This window comes from Beta vulgaris, chromosome 3 (assembly GCF_026745355.1).
Source record: "Beta vulgaris subsp. vulgaris cultivar EL10 chromosome 3, EL10.2, whole genome shotgun sequence".
Lineage (NCBI taxonomy): Eukaryota > Viridiplantae > Streptophyta > Magnoliopsida > Caryophyllales > Amaranthaceae > Beta > Beta vulgaris.
In genome coordinates this window covers 46,050,400-46,072,302 of record NC_079204.1, presented here as the reverse complement: position 1 = coordinate 46,072,302, position 21,903 = coordinate 46,050,400, and the positions used below count along the sequence as shown (strand labels likewise).

General features: G+C 37.0%; 1 protein-coding gene across 5 annotated transcripts; it reads right to left on the bottom strand.

Annotated features, from left to right (window-relative positions):
• Positions 1-445: 445 nt before the first annotated feature.
• Positions 446-21,531, bottom strand: LOC104906729 (uncharacterized). 5 transcript variants are annotated; one of them, XM_010695524.3, is made up of 15 exons: positions 21,176-21,529; positions 20,679-20,813; positions 20,505-20,584; positions 20,276-20,359; positions 19,605-19,692; positions 19,240-19,469; positions 17,127-19,095; positions 15,435-15,745; positions 14,896-15,208; positions 14,645-14,800; positions 14,355-14,496; positions 14,126-14,202; positions 7,245-7,384; positions 5,224-5,332; positions 446-1,305 (listed from the first exon to the last, which is right to left on the bottom strand). In XM_010695524.3, the coding sequence occupies exons 1-15, from the start codon at positions 21,350-21,352 to the stop codon at positions 1,108-1,110; spliced, it is 4,209 nt and encodes a 1,402-aa protein (XP_010693826.1). In that variant the 5' UTR covers positions 21,353-21,529; the 3' UTR covers positions 446-1,107. The 5 variants fall into 5 exon arrangements, 4 of the variants coding, with proteins under 4 accessions (XP_010693826.1, XP_010693827.1, XP_048497512.1 ...); XM_010695525.3 differs by having other exon boundaries at positions 446-1,302; XR_791939.4 differs by lacking the exons at positions 446-1,305; positions 5,224-5,332 and adding an exon at positions 8,797-8,887 and having other exon boundaries at positions 7,244-7,384; positions 21,176-21,531.
• Between the last annotated feature and the right edge of the window lie 372 nt (positions 21,532-21,903).

The window sequence follows — 21,903 nt, the reverse complement described above, 5'->3', positions numbered from 1 at the left end:
ACCATGACGTTTATTTTTCAATTTTATACTCTACAACATTTTACGGAAAGCTAATAGAATCAATTATGAAATTTATGAATAATAATATATTTGGTAACGTAACTGACCCGGAACATCACCCCGACCAAAATACTAGTTATTATTTATCGATACATGCTCACGTGATTTAGGCTAAGATAAATGAAAGAAAAAGAGAATAATTGGGAAAAACAATCAACTCATGATCGATAAGAAAAGTTAGTCCGTAGTCATTTATGACACTCATTGTACCCAAGTCAATAATTTAGGGTGTTCTAGCTACTAGTCAAAGGGATAAGAACATGATGCTGGCTTTGAAACCTTGAAGAGTATATAATAAATTTTCCAAACAAAAAAGATATTGAAAAAATTGGAGGTAAGATCATACTATTAAAAGAAAGCAGAAACTAAAACAAATTCAGAGAAGTTTAGCAGACTAAAAAGTGTCACCATTTTATTCACCAAACTGTGACAATATTTCTCATCTTTACACATTTTGTACACAAATTCCTAGGGTGATATATATCATATTACCACATGCTACTCCGTTCAATCAGTCGGCAAATATGGTACACCAAAAGTCTCTCCAGGACTTTCTTTCGTCGGATTATTGCCAATTTAATCATGAAAAGGTTCACTGAAAATGCCAAAATGGTATATGCTGCCATCATATCAACCGAAAAGTCAGATACTCAGAGGTAACCACTGGTTCACTGAGAACAGTGCATGCTGTCGTCATATCAACCGAAAAATCAGAACTCAGAGGAAACCACTGCAGGACGACGTCACACACTATACCATAACATTCAGAATTGTCTTCAAATGCAGAGCTCCAAGGAGAATCAACATCCAACAGCAGCTCCCGAAAATCACCACAAAGCTAGACCATCTAAGTTTAGAACTTGTCTTTTCGTTTGACAAAAAAGTCAGAACTTGTCTTCAACTTCCAAAATCTTGCCACGAATATTTCAGCACTGCAATTTTTGACCAAGATAGGATGCAATGCAGACCTCATATATACAAAAGCTGGAGCAACTCAGCGGATTGATTTTCTACAGACACCTCACGAATATGCAGATGACAAGATATTCAATTTAGTACATAATGAACTCGTTCAAGGAGTTGTACCACCTGGTTGACTGATACAGGTGAATGAGGTGACCTGGAACTTGACGACACTTCAGCAGTTGCACAAGGTAGTCCCAACACAGCTTCTTGTTGGATGCTTGTAAGCTCCAAAAACTGGGCTAACATATCTCCATCAAGAATCATAGGCACCACAGCCTGCTGTAAGAAAAGGAAAATGTAACCACTTGAGCAACTTAAGAAGTGGGAGATCAAGACAAGAGATGGGACTAGAATATGTCCACATTATAAGCTAACTTGCTAAATAACTAGGTACAAACTCAGTCTATATTTATTTATCTTTGCGTCGAAAAACTCACAGTTAATACAATGAGTAAAAATGCTTCAATTTGTTTTCATATCAAAGATACTTTAAACGTTTTTATCTTTTTCTTTTTTAAAATTAGTGTCATATCTATCATGAGTCATTGATGGTCAAAGCTCAATCTTGGAAATAAAGTAACAAATAGTTCACGGCAGGATACTAGCAGCAGAGCAAGTCTGTTGTGCCAGACTTGTATTATATCCAAGCAATTAATGCCCTAAATGTGAAGAAACCATACAAGAAGTTAGCATAGCAAAGTCTTGCTGTTATTAGAGCATCTTCAATGGTTGCAAAATAGGACTTGCTTGCAATTCATAGAAGTTTCTAGCTAATAGCCCAACCATTGGAGTAAAACAAGCAATATAGCTTCGGTGACCAATGTTGCTCAAACAAGCTATATAGCTTGCTTTAAAAGTGATGGGACCTATTTGTTAAATTACCAATGATATGCAAGAATAAGAGCTTAGTTGGTAAAGTGGGTCACATTCAAGCTAGAACTAGTTGTTGCTTGCCATTGGAGTAGTATATAGCTTAAATTTATTGTAGCTTGAAAAGATGATGTGGCATGACAAGCAACATAAGGTTGTTGCTTGCTATTGGAGATGCTCTTAACCAATCATCTTCTGCCAAGTCAGTATATTTTCCTCTTTCATGCTGCTGGATATTGATCAAGAGTATCTTGTGCTTTGGTGTCGACTAATTTTAAATAATTCCTCCGTGGCAAAATAAGTGCAACCTTTGCCATTTTAGGATGTAACAAAGAAAATGCAACAATATATTGCCCGGACTCTTCATTTCACCTCAAGTACCCGTGTCGGATCCTTAACACTGGGAAATGGGTGGGACACTTGAACACTTCATTTTGGGCCAAAAATTGAAAAAGTTCCAAAAGATAACCGAGTCGGAGTGTCGGACATGGGTACCCGAGTCCAAGCCGTAGGTTGAAACTTACTTGTTTTATTAGTTTTTTTCAACAAAATACAAAAATGCCATTACTTTATAAACATAAACTATCATCGAAACATCCCTAAAACTCATTAAAATTTAACAACAAATCACTACAACTTAATTATAAGATCCTCCAAATCACCACCCCTACTTATCAGTCATCACCATCACCACCACCATCCACCTCGTTTTCACCACTTTTGCTCATCACACCACCCACTCACCAACCACCACCACAACCACCACAAAAACCCTAACCATCATCACCACCACGAAATCCCAAACCACCACCACAACGAAACTTCATTTTGCTCGAATTTCATTGTCGGTTTCATCTTGGTTCGGGTGGGTTTCAAATTTCCTAGGTTAGGTTTCGTTGTCTTGGGTTTCCAATTTCTTGGATTGCGTTTCGAATTTGGGGTCAAAACTGATTCTTTGCGCTTTTTCTTTTCATTTTCTGTTTTTTTTGCTCCAATTCATGTTGTTATTACTCGATTTTGGTTCGAACTTTGTTTAGGTGTTCGAATGTTTTTTGCATGTCGTTGCTCGATTTCTACTTTTGATTTTGGTTCGAACTTTGTGGAGGTGTTCGATTTTTGTGGGTTGTTAGATCTGAGTCTATGTTCGAATATTCTGGTGGCGATTGGTGGTGGTTGGTGTGGTGGTCGAGGTGGTCGCTGGTGATGTGACGACGGTGGTTGGTGGTGAAGGCGGTGGCTGGTTGGGGGTGGTCGCTGGTGACAGTGGTGGTTGGTGTGGTTGTTAGTGGTGAACGTGGTGGTTGGTGCGTGGTTGGTGATAAAGGTGGGGTTTGATTCACCGGCAGAGCCGGTATAGGGCAAGGGGGGGTCATGCGACCCCCCGAATTAAAAAATTATTTTTAAGAATTTTCGTCAAGAAAAGAGAACCGAAGTTGTTGAGCCAGACGCAAGCAACGTTCAGCGCCAAAAAAGAGAAAATTTTGGGTCCTGTGGCTGTATTCTTATTATTCTTATTGGCCACTTGCAAATTTATCTTTATAATTATTAATAAGAGGGGAGCCTAATGCCCATCAGATTTTTAATTAAATCAACCTAAAAAATTAAAAATCTTTTAATTTTTAAAGCTTAAACATATCACTTTCTAGTTTCTCCCTCCTTTCCCAATACTCTTCTCATTCACGCTATTCAAAAGTACACCCTTTCACATCAAAATCAGGCTTCTGGCTCCAAGTCTCATGACGCCGGAGTCCGCTACCACCCTACGCGTGCAGACCACCACACCGCTGTTCTCACATCTCTAATTCTTGTCCGAACTCCGCGACAGCCGTCAGGTATTGAAAGAGTTTAATTTTTTTTTACATTATTAATTTCCGAATTCCGATATTGATATATTTAAAATCTTATTTGGTTGATATTAATTGTAATATTTGCATAAGTGTGAGTTTTCGAATTTGTGAACTGTGATTGATGCACTTTGTTCTTAAGTTTTTTCGTGAATGTGTGAATTTGTATAAATTAGGTAGTGTTAATTAATTTATAATTTCATTTGATGATTTAGTTTCTTTATGATGGTAATTTTATTGACTGATTTTCATATAGTTTAATACTTAGTTCATATATGTTAATTTGTATTATATAATGAATATAGGAAACGATGAGTGATAGACCTAGATTTTGGTTAAATTCCACTCATCAATAACACTTCTCAATAGCTAGGAAAGATAGACACACTCTTTCAGAAGATGTAGGATTTACTATTACTATACTCTCTAGAAAAAACAATTACAGTCTGTCTACTTCCACTCATCAAGTACCCTTGTGCTATTTTTATTTTCTTCATTGTACCCTATTTTTTTTAACCTTTCCATACTCTACCCCTGAACTTACAAAAAATTTACACAAAACACCCTTACTATTATGTCATTAATAGTGGACGTCAGAGGGGCATTAAATCTCTTACCTACCCTCTTTTTTATTTATCTTCCTTTTTCCTTCCCCCGGAAAAGTAAATATCAGTCCCCCCTCCCCGTTTTCCCTTCCCTTTCAACTGATCATTCCACTTCCATCTCTCATCCACTATCTGTTCCCCCCCCCCCTGAAATCAAAATCGGTGAGCCCTAGTCATAAGTTCAAGAGCCTCCCAAAAAACTTTGATCTACTAAAACGAATGACCAGAAGCATTCTCCAGTAACTGCAGCAAACGTGAAGGGGATCCCACTAGATATTTGAGAAGTATCCAAAATTGGAAGAATGTTTGTTAGAAGGGAACAAGAGAACCAGGTTAGGGTTGGAAATCAAAGGAAGGGGATCCCATATGAAGAACCCTAGATAAACGCAGAGGTATATTTTCCTGCAGCAATTGCTTTTGAAAGTTCAAGGGTATAGTATGGAAAGTTAAAAAAGGTAGGGTACAAATGTAGAAAATCAAAAAACACAGAGGTACTATATAGAAAAACCCAAATTGTTTACTGCTTGTGTTTAGGAACAGCTTCGTAGTAAGCTAGAAGTAAGACACATATCGTTCAAACACCGCAAACCCTGCCTACAGTGGGATCCAGAACTGGGTTATTTGCATTGCAGTAAACATCAAAACCAAGAAAATCCAGTCATAACAACCCACTAAGGGATCCCATTGTTGGAGAAATGCAGGTGTAGACAACTTTATTTAACCTAGACAAGATGATGGGAAACTTTCTAGCACAAAAAATACAGTAAGATGACGGGAAGAAAAATGTAAAGAAAAAAAATAAAGTATGCAGAATGTTTACAACTGAAGTATATAAACCTAATCAAGCACAAATTAGCAAATTATCTTTGTTGTTTTACCTTGCTCTCACGACTACGGAACTCACTGTGGTTGTTACCAAGAATAGGAGCAGTCAAAGGATGAACTGCAAGTCTGGCTTGTACAGGTTTTAACAGCTCATATTCCTCCCTGCAGCAAAATCAAAAGAGCATAGAATATAGAATTCAATAGATTCAAATCATTGAACTGCAAACACCCAAAGAAGCACAATTATTCATGGAGTTCTACCTCTAAAACCATCTTGAATAACTTGACTATATTTATTTACGAGGTACAGCAGCAGCAATTTGCTGTGCTGTCAAATAGATGACAACAATTAAAATTCAGCAGAAGGAACAGCTCAGACAAAAGCAGATTTAATTTATTATGCCCTTACTCCTGCAATCTCACATTGGGATTTAAGCAAAGGAATCCTTACTTTTACTTTGTTAGTGACCCCTACATAAAAACATACCCTAGACTGGAAAGAAAAGAACAGAACACGGATTCATTGATTACAGTTTACAAGGAAATAAAAATTCTAAAAAGGAAAATTCATGTTAAACAAAATGAAGAGATTAGATGGTAAACTCTGAGCCACTCATGATACCAATATCATTCCTGAGCAAGCAGCTCAATCTAGGGGAAAACAAACTTCATATACAGGATATTTAAGGTTAAAAAAATAAATTAAAATCCCAGAATTGTGTAAAGTCTTACTTTCTCCATGGAGATAAGGAGAGTAAAAAAGAAGAGAGAACAAAAACGGGTGGGGGGGGGGGGGGTGTTCCTGGGTGTGGGTCTCAACTCTCAACTTAGAGAAAAGGTCGAGAAGAAACTTACCAAAAGTATTAATTTAAATCTGGGAGTAACATCGCAAAATTGAAGATAATAACTTAAATCTGGGATGGAAGGAGTATATAATTTTAAAAGGCTCAAAGTGTTTGATGATTATGAATACCAGTAGTGCATGCTTTATCCTACAAGAAAACTGGGATAAATCCATCACAGTAGTTTTTGATTGCAGGAAGTGAATCATAACTCATAAGCAACTAGCACCTCAACTTCTGTCTCACAAAAAAAGATTGCCCAACAATAAGATTATCCAGGAGCCATTCAATGAATAAACTATAAATATATGATGAAATCAGCAATTGTTCGAAACATCTTAAAATGGAAAGGTAGAGGTTTATGTGGGATGAGGGTAGCTTGTATATTTCACTCGTGAAATCATATAATCAATATATAAGAGGCACTGTGACATTTATAAATACAAATTTTGTAAAACACTACCTATTAGTTTTCACTTTTGAAATCAATTACGTAATAAGTTCTTTCTTTAAAACAACTACCTTTTATCAAGTTTCTCTTCGAGTGACTACAAATGACGGAAACCGTTAAATGAGTTCCATTACTCGACCCCGAGAAGTGCATATCATGATTCTTCTGTCTATCAATAACTGCGTGCATTGTGCACGGTGGATGTGAAGAAGTAGACCATATCTCGGCAATAGAGCCAAGGTAGTATTTGCGGTGAATCAACCCTAATTCCATTTTTCAAAACCCTAATTTGAAAAATCTGATCCAAAATTCCAAAATTTACCCCTAAGTTGATGAAAATTATATTCAATCATAACCCTTGTGCATAATTACACCCAATTTTCGAATTTTTGAAACTCTAATTTGCAAAATTTTCGAATCTAAATTCTAAACCTAATCCTGAATTTTGTATTTTTTCAAAGAGATGCAATCACTTGTTGCTAAATGCACATTTCCAACATTCTTGATCTTCGATTTGATGCTATGTATTAAAGGAATGGAGGATTTGAGAGCATAACCGAAGAAGATGAACTCCGGGGCCCATTGAGTATTAACAGTTTCCGTCATTTGGTAGTGCTCCTCTGCCCCTCAAAGAAAAACTTGATAATAGGTAGTCCCCTTTTGAAAAACATTTATAACATATCTTTTCAAAATGTGGAAACTAATAGGTAGTATTCCACAACTTTTCCTTTATAAATTGATGAAAACGATAAAGCTTTAGATTCTAGATTCAAAAAAGTACCTGGATATAGGGATGAACATTACAATGCTTCCAAGTAAAGTCCCAGCCATTATACTATTGCGCGACATGTCAATAACTTTATTATCGCCATCACACCCTTTTAGACCATCTTCAGCGGACATTTTATAAGAGAATGACCCCTACGTAAGAAAAAATACACCACAATATGCCTTTTAAGAAAGAACTTGCAAGCGAAGCAACAAATACACAAAAAGCACTGATAATGATTACATGACAAACACAATGATCAAGGCCTATATTGTTACCATGAAAAGAATCCAGAGAGAAGAAATAACATACTTCTATGTCTCATGATAATGATGGTACTATTTGCTACATTCACCTTTTTTTTTTGGTAAAACTTAATAAACTTTGACCCTAACTTTTCACTAATACTTTCTCCAGTTCCATATAGATCGCAACAAGTAGAGTTTTACACTTCCCAACGCACAACATTGCTATTAATATCTATAAGTATGTAAAAGTAATAATTATAGGAAAAACGTTGATATTTTGTAAGTATATATTGAGAAGTACCTAACCAACATTACACTATTTTCCATGCGTATAAATCACATAAGGTGGTCAAAGGAAGTGTGTGAACAGCGTAAAGTTCAAACATCGCAAAATTAATGGAACGAAAGAAGTATATACACACAAATTATTATCATGTAGGATCTTGTTAGAATCATTGCAATGTGTATTTCCGAATTATCAACTTTTTTTATAATTTTTCTTAACATGTAATTAGAGATATAAATGGTTAAAATTTTGTCAACGCTGTTCATGGCGCGGTTAGCGGTGAAAAAGAATAGCGATTGTTGAATCAATTTGCTCTTTCGACTGTGATTGCTCTTGTGAAGCTTCTCTATTGCTTCTTCTCTAATAGTTCTTCACTTACGCGGTCTTGAATAACGGTTCCTCATGTGGATATTATCTCCTTATTTGGTTTTGGAACTTGTGCGTGTAGAAGGTCTCTTTTGAATGTTGGGTTTGTTATCAAGGCAAGGAGATGCTTCCCTGCTGTTTCTACTTTCTACAGCTAGTTATGCTTCTTACGAATGTATGGTAGCTTGGTTTCCCGATTTCCTCTCCATGGCTTTGTCGAAGCTTTTTCTCGTTCCTTTTGAATGAGACCATGAGAAGGCATATGGGGTAAAAAAAATATTCAGATAGAAGGAGCAGTAGGTAACTAAAGATCAACAATTCCAATCCTGATGTGCAACCTTACAAGTCCACATGCCATTCTTCATATTATGCCAGACCATTAACTATGCAGATAAGATAACATACGAATCACTGTGGTCCAACTGCATGAATATCGACGAGCAAGAAAGTCCTCCTATCTAGGTTGTGGGACGTTGGGCAACAAAGACAAAGATACACAGCGACAGACTTAAAATTAAGGGATCCGCAATAACAAGAAAATATAGAGTAGAGACACTAGGGAATTGGCACGAACAAAATAAACAGACAAGGACACAAGATGCTGGTATATGATACTAAACTAAAGAGTTAGGAGAAAAAAGATACTGCTAGGACCGGTGCATACCATTACACAGCTAACGACACCCCTCCATCAGTAACTGTATCAGTTATGCAACAACATCTTTTCCTTACACCAGCTCTAATTTATTTGCTACCTATAAACAATAGAGTATAGAGAGAGCAGATCACAAACAAAAAGATGGAAAAGACTGTTATTCCACAAATTTTGAAAAAGAATTTCCTTGTGACAAAAAAAAAAAAAAAAGGAGGTTTCATAAGATCTATATCTGAACTCAAAGATCCTAACCTACTTCACAGTAAGCAACAATGTCAAATGCAACCTATTGAGCTTCACAAAGTTGACAAACATCACAAAGTGGACCAGTATATTAGCTTATTGAGCTTCACAACCACATATCGCACAGTATTGGAGAAACATGTCATAGCTAGGGGTGTTAATGAGCCAGGGTGGCTCGCAAACTGTTCGAGCTCGGCTCGGTCAAAGCTCGGACAAAGCTCGGCTCGACTCAAGTTCGAGATCGGCTCGTGACCTTAACGAGCAGAGCCTGAGCCTAGTAGAGTTCGGCTCTAAAGTTCGCAAACATGTTCGTAAAATGTTTTAAGATAGGCTTTATGTAAAAAAGTATTGTCCCACATCGATAGAAAAAGTAAACGCCAACCTTGTTTTCCCTATATAATCTTATTATCCTTTAAGTTTATTATAATTCTTGTTTGATTTGTCTTATTTTATAATGTTGGACAATCATTAAATATGCAAAGCCTAGAAACTTGGATTAGCATAAAATTAATTCTTTTACTATATATATAATTATATCACCTTTCTTCTACATGCACATTTTTTGTAAATTATTCAGTTAAGTTTTATAAGTCCCACATCGGTGAGGCAAAAGCAAAACTTCACATCTCCAAATATAAAATGTGCATGATATGGAAAACAACTAGACCCATCTCTTCTTGGTGCCGTTGTAGAGCCTAAGTGGGTTCCTTTGTTGGGATTTTGAAAGTCCCACATTGGGAGGAAGCAAGAGTAACAGGGACCTTTTGTATTATATGGGCATGCATAGATAGGAGTACAATGTATGGTTGTTGGGCTTGTCATATGTAATGAAAATTAGCCTAATATCCATATAAAGAGTTTGACAAAACATAATGTTGAGCTTATTTAGTTAAGGTTTATAAGTCCCACATCGGTGAGGCAAAAGCAAAATTTCACATCTCCAAATATAAAAGATGCATGATAGATAAATCTAAAGCACCCAAATTTTTTTTTATCTTTTTCTCGCTACTCGCTTTAGAGCCTAAGTGAGTTCCTTTGTTGGGATTTTAAAAGTCTCACATTGGGGAGAAAGCAAGAGTAATAAGGGACCTCTTGTATTATATATGAGGTATAGATAGGAGTAGAATGTATGGTTGTTGGGCTTGCATTCTTTAATGAAAATTAGCCTGACATCCATACTTATAAAAAGTTTGGCAAAACATTGGGCTTTATCTAAAGTCTTAGTTAATGTTAAGCTAAATTTTCTTTCAATTTTTAAAATTTTAATTTCACGAGCCGAGCTTCGAGCCAAGCTTCAAGCCGAGCCTAAATTTTTTAGGCTCGACGAGCTTCGAGCTCGAGCCGAGCTCGAACTCATTCATTCTCGAGCCGAGCCGAGCCTGGGTATGTTCGGTCTCGGTTCGGCTCGTTAACACCCCTAGTCATAGCCAAGAGTTTGACCAAGAGATAAAAGAAAGGAGAGCTCAGCAGTCTACCATAACTCATTTTAGTTGTCATTTTAATGGATGAAAACAGCTGATATATCCCTCGATAGTCTCACACATTTATACAGTATGAACGTAAGTACGGAACAACAATTTATCCACATTCTAGGCAGTTTCTGATGTGCATTCAAATGCCACACTGTTTGACAGAATACATGGCAATGTTCGCATGTTCCATCTTTTCTTTGCAAGTACTACCTCTGTTCCACAAAGACCTTCCCTCTCTGCGTTTTTGTCTGTTGCATACTTGCATAAAATGCTTTCCTTTTTTGCTTTATTCCATTTTGGTAAACCTTTTCCCTCTTATATCCTCCTAGCCCCCACCATATTGGTCCACTTGGTTTATTAAATTACAATTTATCACCATGTTTCCGAACAATATTTTCTGTAGTACCTCTCTAGTCAAATGCCAAGTCCAAGCAAATGCAAGCTTTCTTTTCCTTCTTTTAGGTCACGTACTCGTACCCGTACCATTGCCCAATACGATATGTATCCTCTATGGATACGCGTACTCATTCCTAAAATTTCAAAATCTTGTCGTTTTCCGGCCCCGAATCCAAACTCGTTCCCGTATCCTTCTTTGTGCAACCTAGATGGCAATTAACCTAAATACAACATTCTAAAGAGAGTCTCACACCGACATGGCGACATCCATGGCAACGGAAATTCATACCAAGCCTGCATGTGTATGAACTGACATCTCTCCCAATATTTTCAGCATGATATGTCTCTCCTAATGTCTTCTATTTATAGCATTTATTTCCTCACTAACTATCTCTAACTTATTAAAAGATACCTTCTAATTGATTTATATTTCCCTACCAATAATTCCCTCACCCTTAGGCTAGTTTGTAACACTATAGGCCGCCCAAATATCCACCTTGTCCTCAAGGTGGGTAGTAATTGGCGCTGAATTTCCGGCTCTGACAGATTCGGTTAATGCCATCCTTGATGCTTGCTTTCCACTGCCAATGAAGCTCCTCGGTGGTTAGTGTTAAGATGCCTTTCAGCAGCTTATATGCTCTTCATCGATGATAAATCACCGCATTGTTCTTCCATGGATAAGCCGCTTAAAGGCGTCCCAAAACTTACCAGCGAGGAGCTTGATTGGGCGGCCGGTAATATGATGAACTGGCTTATGGGTGATGGGTATTATTAGTAGGGAAATATAAATTAGCTAGAAGTTAGCTTGAGGAATAAGTTAGAGTGTTAGTAAGGAAAGAAATGCTATAAGTAGAGGACATTAGGGAGAGATCAATTATGCTGAAAATATAGGGAGTTTAGTGGTTTTGTTTTGGGAGAGAAAGAAACAAACCTCTCGGAGGCTTGATACTAACTTGACTTGGATGTAATTTTCTAGATTATCAATTAAAGATCAGTTTCATTCTTAATCTTTCTTTAATCTAAATTAGCAATGTCAATTCTTAACATATGGTTGTTCATCAATTTTCATTGCCATTCGATTCCACCTTAAGTGGTAATGGATGGGAATGAAGAAATAATAAAAATAAAATAAACATTATTTTCTTCAGCCATTTAGTTTACAATAATCGATCCAAGTGTCGCTTCAGATCACGGAACGGGTACTGGAACGCAATTCGCTAGTTGGCTGATTTCGGATCGTGTTGGTTATTTTTTAGGTTCGATTTTTTGGGTCATGGTTCGCTTTGGGACATTATTTGGTTCGATAGTACAATTGTTCAAGCTTTAAATTAATTAAAATCTGCATAGGGAAGTTAATAAGAGTAATTAGGATTTAATAACAGATTCAAGAGTAATAAGGCCAACTCCACTTCCCCAAAAAAGTACACATATTAAAAGGTTCAACCCTTTCCCAACAAAAATCCACCTCTAAAAGTAACCCTACTTTTATTTATTAGTTTACTATATGGAAAAGTAACTTATTAGTCTACCAACTAGCAAGTACACCTACTATTATTTTATTTAAACATAAAAAATTCTCCCTCCGTCCCAAAATACTCTTGACACTTATCAAGGCACGTAGTTTTAGATGATAAGTTGCTATTTGGTTATCAATCGTTAATTATTAAAAAGTAGATGTGATAGGAGTTATTAGTTAGTAAAAGTAGTATTATTTTATTTTAAAGAAAGAGAATGTGATCCATGGTTAGAGTTGGTAGGTAATAAGAGTGATATTATTTTATTTGGAGGAGAGAGAGAGTGGGCCAATAATTAAAAGGTAGAATGATTAAAATAATAATGGGTCATATCCCAAAATAGAAGTGTAAAGAGTATTATGGAAGTATGGAACTAATAAAAAAGGAAAGTGTAAACAGTATTTTGGGACAGAGAGAGTAGCTCAAAGGGCGGGGCTAACAAAATACGACCCTATACAATTTCTGTATATGAGGCCCTTAATTGTTTGGAAAGCATGACATAAATTTATTATTTAAATTACCAAGAGATTTATGATTTGTTGCAAATTTTGAATTATGTATATAATTAATCAACAAATTAACTAAATTTGGCAATTTATATAAAAATTATATACGCGTCTACTGAAACTCTTAACAGAGGTACCAAAGGTAATACTAAAACAACATTTAAAAATAAATATAATATCAAAAAATTACAAAGACCTATGGTGCTTTTATGCCTTAATGAGAGAGATTGGTGAGTAATATTGCACTCATAAGCTTTCATTTTCGCTTTACAAGAATAATATACTTGTAATTTATTTACTTTTTTTGAAATGTACATACTTTTTTAAAGTATCTACTTCTATCTTGTAGTGATGGAATATTGGAGGATGAGAGAAGAATGGGTGGGTAATGTAGCACACAAGGCAAAGTCTTGCATTGCTAGAAGGGAAAAAATAAAAAAGGATGATAGGCTTGTAGGATGCAGGTGGCAAACACTAGGTGTGAAATACATTAATGATATCAGATTGAAATTGCATCCTGTGAGAGTCGAACACAAAACTTCCACATTCTTTTAGGAATTTAATCAAAACCTCGCCACTGACCCAGTGCTCACGACAAAGACTAATAATTAGGGGCCCCTTCTTTCTCGGGCCCCTATGCCATCGAGCAACTCGCACCGGCAATAAAGCACCCCTGATAGCTCATTTGACCAACTCCACGAGACATACCCATTTGATTTAATAAAACAAAACACCGCTCTCTCTCTCCTCCATTTTTTCTGATTCCCTCTCTCTCCTTCCTTTTTCTGATTCTAAAAAAAATAAGAACTCAAAATTCGAACATGAACTTCAGTTCAAATTAGCTATGGCATTTCTTCATCTTCCATTCTTCCCTCTTCTTCACTCTTCTTCGCGGATTTTGGTACGCCAATTTGGGTGCATTGGCACGCTATCGTTCCACATTTGGCAACGATCGAACTGGATCATGATTCGCGGGGTAGGTAAGCGTATTATGTGACATTGATCAACCCGATAGATAAACTTCTACAGATGAAACTATGTTCAAGATCCTAAGGGAAATTTCTTAGGAAAAAATAGCATCCTCAAGGACACAAAGGGCCCATGAAAAAAAGATATGCAAGGGGTAATCAAGATGTGGCTATGGAACATCAATCCTCTTGTCTGAACAAACATTTAGAAAAGAAAAAGACAATACTCTTGAAATTACCTTCTTGATGCTCATTGCTATCTCGCCTAGATAATACGAACAGCTCACTGTTAGGTTGCATTCAGGACTTGCATTATCTGGGACATTAGACAGAATGCAAAATTAAACTATTTCATACAGATCATCTGCTTAAAGAAAACATTCTAGAATACAATAGCCCCTACCTCAGTAGCTAGATAAAGTAAGTATGCCAACTGTCTAAAATAATGATTAAAAAAATATAGCCAACCTTCCAAATGGGTTGAGGATGTCAGGACAGCTATGCTTCCCTTACGATCCGAAACAAAGGCAGTGTTGAGATTAGTAAGTAGACAATCAGCGACTAGCCTCTGACCAGGATCACAATAAATCTGTTCGAGTTTCTTTGCGTCCTTCAGTGTTTTTTTGTCATGGAGATAAGTGTTAGCACATCAAAATAAACATCTAGTGCTAATACTGAGACCGATTTCTTATAAAGACATTAATCCCTCATTATTAGACAGTTATGAAAGGTAACTAAAAGAAGCCCGCGGCTCTTACCTCATGATAAGAATAAAAAAGCACCCCATCACGGCAATCACCAACAGCAATTCTTGTAAAGTAGGCTGTCAATGAGAATATCATAAACCGCGTCCTTTCAACAGCATAACGTTTGATTCTCTTAGGATTATCATTTTGAAAGCCACATACATAGAACTGGAAAAAGAAGGCAGATTGGATGTTCAATGATTGTCATGTACTATGATAACCATCTCCTAATCATCAGTACCAAATTAAGGATAGCAACTTACAGCATTGCCAGAAGAAGCCAAGAAATAATGATCAAGGTAAGGACAAATTGCAAGTACCACTCCAGGCCAAGTTATTGCATTAAGAAATTGTATCTGCCAAGTTTCAGAATCTTCAAGCTTTACTTCGTCACAGCTATTATCATCTGGGCTGCTGCAATGGCTACTATTGGACATTCTTTCAGCAGCGTACCCAGTAGCCTCACAAAATGCCGCTTGTTGCATAGATGAACCCGCTGTTGAATGTATTGTGATTGACCCAGTATCCGAATTGTGCAAGTGCTCAAGGCGGAGCATAATTAAACGGCCCTTTGTGCTGACAAGGTTATGTCCAGTTAGGCAGCACTCATATATGGGACGTACTAAACTATCAACTCATAAGAATCATGATATATGTAAAAGAACATTTCTATAGAAAATAACAAAATCATTAAGATTAGATCCATGTGTAATAGTAAAGCTGGGCTTGAATGAAAGGTGGAACAAATAATTGAGTCTTAACTGATGAGAAAAGTAATCCAAGTTGTGAGTTTGTGGCTAACCTTTCAGCTTCTCCACTAGACATAGTAGCTGGCCCAGAAGATAAACTCGTTCCAGCCAACAATATCTGATCATTCCCAACCCGCACAAACTCCATGCATTTTCCAGTTTCACCCACGTCAAAATTAAATGACGACACCAAAATGCCACTAAGGGGATCCACACAGCAAATATCAGAAGAAAATAAGTCATTATCCAACTCAGTTCTCAAAATCAGCAACAACCTGCTCTCACTATGATACAGGACCTTCCGTGGAGTGCCACCAAGATAAAACTTTTGCACATTAAGCCTCTTACTGTGCACCATTTCCACCTACATCATCAAGTCTTAGCTACGTTATCACCCGGAAAAATTTGTCTAGTTACAGAACAACACAACCAATCTATAATAAAAGGGACACCAAAGAAACACACAATAAAAAAAAAAAGCTTCTTAAAGAAGTAAGGTTATTTTAAAAACAGGTACAAGATATCAGATCTGCTTAAGAAGGCTATTAACTACTTTATACATAGAATGATTGTCATGTGGCTGACGTATCTCACCCTTGGCTTTTATTTAGAGGAGACTTGAGCTCACTGTTCTCAGACAGATCATACATTGCCAGCTACCCCCCTTAAAAAGGCATCATGAAGCATATACCAACGATTAATATTATGTGACTGACATCACTCACACTTGGCTTTTATTAAGAGGAGACTTGAGCTCACCGCTATCAGACAGATCATACATTGCTAGCTACCCCCCTTAAGAAGGCATCATGAACACAAGAATTAGATACCACGAACCACAGATTGACTCAAGTCACTTACTTGCCCAAGATACAGAACACTATTGCCAAAAAAGCTACTACCTCCATCCCCAACGGATAGCCCATTTGCCTTTTTTTTTTTTTTTCACAAGTTCTCAAAAAACACACCTTTGACAATTCACATCTTAAATTATGTATAAATAAAACTATCAAAGGTTAATATATAGAGATCATACATTGAGACAGATATAACAAAATCCCACATAACTATGTTTTGTCCAATACTTCCTGTGTTTCTTTTTAGTTGCAATGCTTTGATTTTCATGCACTCCGATACACAACTTTGACCATTATTATCTTTAATTATCTATTAGTTTAGAATTTTAGATCATAAAGTTGGTATTTAGAATATACTTCCTCCGTTCTTTTTCTATTGCAACAATTACCACTTTGGATAGTTTTCACATCTATTGCAACAATTCCACTTTTGGTAAAAAAAAAATTAGTTGACCATAGTGCCCTTACTTTATCTTACTAAAACCATCATTAATTACTCATTTTGCCTCATAAAGTTGCGTTTACTTTTGTTAAGGATTTATTTCTCTCTCCTACACTAGTGAATTAAAAATGCTAAACTACATTTAACTACCCACCTTTTTCACTTCCTTAAAAACGCACCCAAACCCATTGTTGCAATAGAAAATAATCGGAGGAAGTATACATTGAGACAAAGTCCAACGACATTTAATATAGCAATATTTATTTTTATATATGTAAAAAAAGGGTTAATTTCGGAATATGAATAGAGAAAAAGTCAAAAGTATATTGCTGACAATTTATGGTAAAATTTGTGGAGTTTGACATTGAAAAGGCAATTAGGGTAATTCTTTCAGGGGAAGAGGGAGTAATAACCAGAATCATGTTTTATAAAGAATGGAAACTCACCAGATGTAGGCAATTCTGCGCTACAAATAGAAGTCCCATCGGACATTCAGCTGAACACACAGGAGTCACATAAGTTGAAGGTTCAAACGAGATTGAAATGTATGAGAGGCTGTGCCTGGCAGCCTGGACTAGCCAGGGCCTGTCACTGAGAGCAATAACGTCAGCATCCAACGACTCACTGAGAGGAACAAGGAACACAGGAGTAATACCAAGCCGACGAGCGGCAATCAATTGAAGATGAACAGGATCATTGTCCTTTGGTTTTTCATAAGTGTTGACACCATTAAGCTGGGGACCAATAATGGCTGGAGATGATGTCTTCAACAATTCAGATTCTGAAAACAAAGAAGTCCTACAACTGGGTAAGTCGGATAACCAGGATGTTGTAGGCCATTCAAAGCGTAACAACATTCCGTTTCTTAATCCAGAGAGAATATATAGCCTATCAACCAGCACAAGCCTTACATCCTGAGGAATACAGCCACTGACAGCAATACCAATTGTATTTGTCAGTGTTATCATTCCAGTGGCAAGAACTCGTATGCCTTGACCATGTACATAAGATAGAATTTCAACTGATGGCTTGTGTGTACCAATCACAAATGTATCACCAATATCAAATCCAGTTGGAACAGGGGCATTTTCTTTTCCGATATTATGCATTTGAGGAATAGATATGCAAGACAATTCACTATGAAGTCTAACATGTTGCATCTCATATACTTCATAGTCATACAATGAGAGCAATCTAACACCAAGAATTATAAGGAAACAAGGATTTGCAGTAGCCACAATGATCAAGTTGTGTCCAACTGAACCCAGGCTAATGCCAATATTATCAGGAGACCACGAAGTAGATGCTGGGGAAGACATCGGAATACCATCAGGATGAGCAACTGAAGTGGGCAAGCAAAGTCTTACAGAACTTTGATCAATCTGAACCAACACACGATCAACAACAAGACCACATGCTAATGTACAGACATCAGGCTGAAAACCAACTGAGTCTGTTACATCAGTGAAGCTTACGCCAACTGACAGCACCCTGGTTTCTTCAACAAAAGCAAGCACGAGAAATGAATGACTAGAATCACTTATACTCATCTTAACAGTCCATATACCAGTTATTCCTTGATATATAGGAGCTGTCCTAACTAACCTTTCCAGACTTACACCATTTCTGATTATCCTCAATGACCCTTCAGGAGCCACTCCGCAACAAGCAAACATTTGATCATGTTTTTCATCATGGTAATCCATGACTGACATATCCAGGATGGGTGCAATATTTTGAATAGGATTAAAATAATCCAGCTTTCCGTCTTCCAATTTTAGGACCATGCCATCCCCCGTCTCCAAAATTGCTGCCAAGAAGGAACCTTTGGTCCATAATAATGCTTTACTGGGGACACCACAATAAAGGCAATCAGATAAACTGATCTTAGGACCATCTGGGCCGAAACTTAATTCAATTAAAAAATACTCCCCAGTGTCCGCAGATATTATCATCCTTGGATACAATTCTGTTGCTGGTTCCCAACTCCATGAGCACACATACTTAGGCACAGATTTAACAATGCACATATCTGCATCAATGCTCATCGGATCATTACACTTATTAAAATCCATACCATAGTCCTGCAACTCTAGCAAAGCTCGAGCAGCAATGAAGCCCTCGTCATCACCATCCTGCATCCTGAAAGGATCTTCCATACAACTCTGCTCCTTACTCGGACACATTGAGGAACTAAGGCTTGTTATTTGCACACAACGAGGGTTACATGCATCACTAAGATCCATAAGTTTGATATCAGCAATCCTGAATAGAAATGCCAACCCCCCAGATCCATGAACTTCAGCAATTGTATGTGCAAAAGATCCACTATCCATATACCTAGAAAGAACATGGATAGCATTCTCTCTGACATCCCATCCCAAGAGAAGCAGCTCATTCAGAAATGATCCCTTCCTGCGGTTTTTTAAAATTTTTATTTGGGGGGGGGGGGGGGGGGTTAATCTCAGTCAAATCACTATGAATCAAATTAAAAAATAACCAAGCAATCTAAACTTTCATTAGAGAAAAAATAATCTTTTTGGCTTATGGTCATCATACCTGTTGACAAGAATAGCTAGTACAGGATTAAGCTCCTTACTCGATTGGTTTGAATGCTTTGAAATGAAGCACATACTCCATATAGTGCCGGTTATATAAGAAATCGGAGGTATTGTAGGGGAGTCACCTGCTTTCTCTGCAGGCAATGAATTAACTAAGACAGACTGACTGGTTCGCTGAAGTTCTATGTCAATCAAATCATCCTCGGATTCAGGAGGATAGGTTATTCGCTAGAACAAAAAAGAGGAAGATATCAATTTCATAATCAAACCATATAGGTAACCATGTATAAGAATAAGATAATCTACCGTCCATTCCAGGCTAGAAATTTTTTCACATATAGTGATTTGAATATGTTGCAATACCTTGTCAATCATATCAGTGTCACTAGATGCTGAAACAGAGAAAAGAGCCACACGTTCTTCATATGCACTGACAGCAATGTAACACCCACTGGAACATATAGCATTTGTTAAAAGCCATCAACAAAAAAAAACTGATCGCAAACAGTACAAAAAGAAGAGAATTGTGCTTTAAGGAGGAAGATCATGAGCAAGATTGGACGAGAACTACAATCATAAAGAGAAATTCAAGCACAATGCTAATTACTAGCATACAATCTTCACATAAGCAATCAGGGAATTGACACATACACAGGCACATGAGTGTGCGAAAGTATATGTCAAAAGCGGCAGGATCTACCTCAAACGCTCAAACATTGAATCTTGAACGCCTTTTATGATGGTGATGTAATGACACAAAAATCTATCTAGTGCACCACTCAAGAGGTCAAAAGAAAAGCATTTGCCATAATAGTTACAAGGCCGTCCAATAATAACTGAGTGGTACTCAAGAATAAAATCCAATCCCATTACACTAATCTAATCCATCCAATGAAGGATGAAGCAAGGTGCTAACTATTGATAAGGCACCTTAATCTAGCATCACGGTAAAGCATCTGCCAAACCAAGTAACCAAGAATGGCGCTGAAAAAGTGAGCAAATCACATTGCAATAGCTCCAAAACACACACTTACAGGGAATCAACAGCAAGCATTCTACCAATCTGATGTCTTGAGTTGCCAGGATTCGAAAGTTGAATATGAGTAACTGCAAAGAACCTATTCAATCAATGAAGGACGAAAATAAGTTTCCACCAACTAAACTATAATTGGTTCAAATTAATCAGAAGCTACAAATATATCCAATCTTTCTGACAGATGGAGAGAAGAATTTATACTGCAAGGCTCATGAGGAGATTAAAACCTGTGCATTTCATTGCAAAATGTGAGAAAGGAAAGCTTTCCAGAATCGGAAATAATAACTAACAGGTCTTTTCCCACCACCTACAAATGAAAAAAAAGATATTCAGACACCCTCTAAAACAAAGAGAAGTAGCCATAATCAACAGTAACATCTAAGGCACTAATCATGGAAAACCTGTGACTTTTGTGCACGAAAGTTCCTATTCCAGGGTAGAATAGCCATGTCTTTTATCACACCGAATACCGACTGCTCACAAATAGATTGCACAACACCATCATCACCAATATCTACCAATTCAATAGCTGTCTCCTGCATTCAAAGGACATACACTTATTCTACATAAACTACCAAATGAGTGGCTATTCTCACTAAATTTTAATTTCCTCCATAAAACAAAATCATTTTTCAGACTGATCACGACCTTCTACGACTTACAAAATAACTCGATTCGATATACTAAACACATGAAAGACGACAACAACACCAAAACAAAGTCGCAAATTGAACTAGTTTCCAAAAGAAATGCACAAATTCAATCAACTTCAATATGTTACTATCAAATAAGTGCAATTGTTAACCAATTTCAAAAAGAAGAAAACCGGATTAACAATCAACAAAATATAAAATGAGCTCTTAAGTGAAGCATAAATAATAATAAGAAGAAAGAATACCTTGCCGAAAATGATGTCGTCGGAAGAAGGTGAGCGAATATGGCCTTGAACGACTTGAAGAACAACAGAGCTGCGGAGAACGCATTTAGCAAGGTAGTGAACGCCATTGGAAGGCGGAACTCGGGAGTTTGCCGACGACGAAGAAGATGACGATGATTCTTCTTCAGTAACCGCCATTAAAATTTCTCCTAATTTTTAGGGCTCAGATGTGATTTAATACATTAATGCAGAGGAGAGAGAGAGTACGTTAAAAGTGTAAAATCGTCGCAAGTGTGGGAAAATTACAATAATTTTACGAGAGGAGCGACGGTGATGACTGATGATCGCTTGTTTTTTTTTTTACTCTCTTCTTGTGCTAAAGCCTTAAAGAACTAAACGTTCAATAAATATGTGGGTTGTTAAAAAAAATTAAATTGGTAGGAAGAGATCCTCTAGGTTGCTCTCGTATAGAGTATTTGTCTAAAAGGGTATTATAAGTCACACCCCCAATCTCCTTGGTATGGGCAGGTAGTTGCCCATATCAGAGGTAAAAGAGTAATTTCGCTCCTCTTGTGAGTGGCGCCATTGAAAAAAAAACAAATTCTCCCCTTAGTGTTTCTCTCTCCTATGAGTGTTCTCTGTCATCTCTCCTACTCAAATCTCCATTGTTGCACAAAATCTCCCAAATTCATCCCATAATTCTCACTAAATATTGGGAAACAATAATTATATGGGCGGAATATAATTTC

Coding starts and splice junctions, on each gene's coding strand:
- LOC104906729 (XM_010695524.3), bottom strand. CDS start 21,352: ATGGCGGTTACTGAAGAAGAATCATCGTCATCTTCTTCGTCGTCGGCA. Junction 20,585..20,678: donor TTCGTGCACAAAAGTCACAG/GTTTTCCATGAT, acceptor TTTCATTTGTAG/GTGGTGGGAAAAGACCTGTT. Junction 19,096..19,239: donor CTAGCTATTCTTGTCAACAG/GTATGATGACCA, acceptor AAAAAACCGCAG/GAAGGGATCATTTCTGAATG.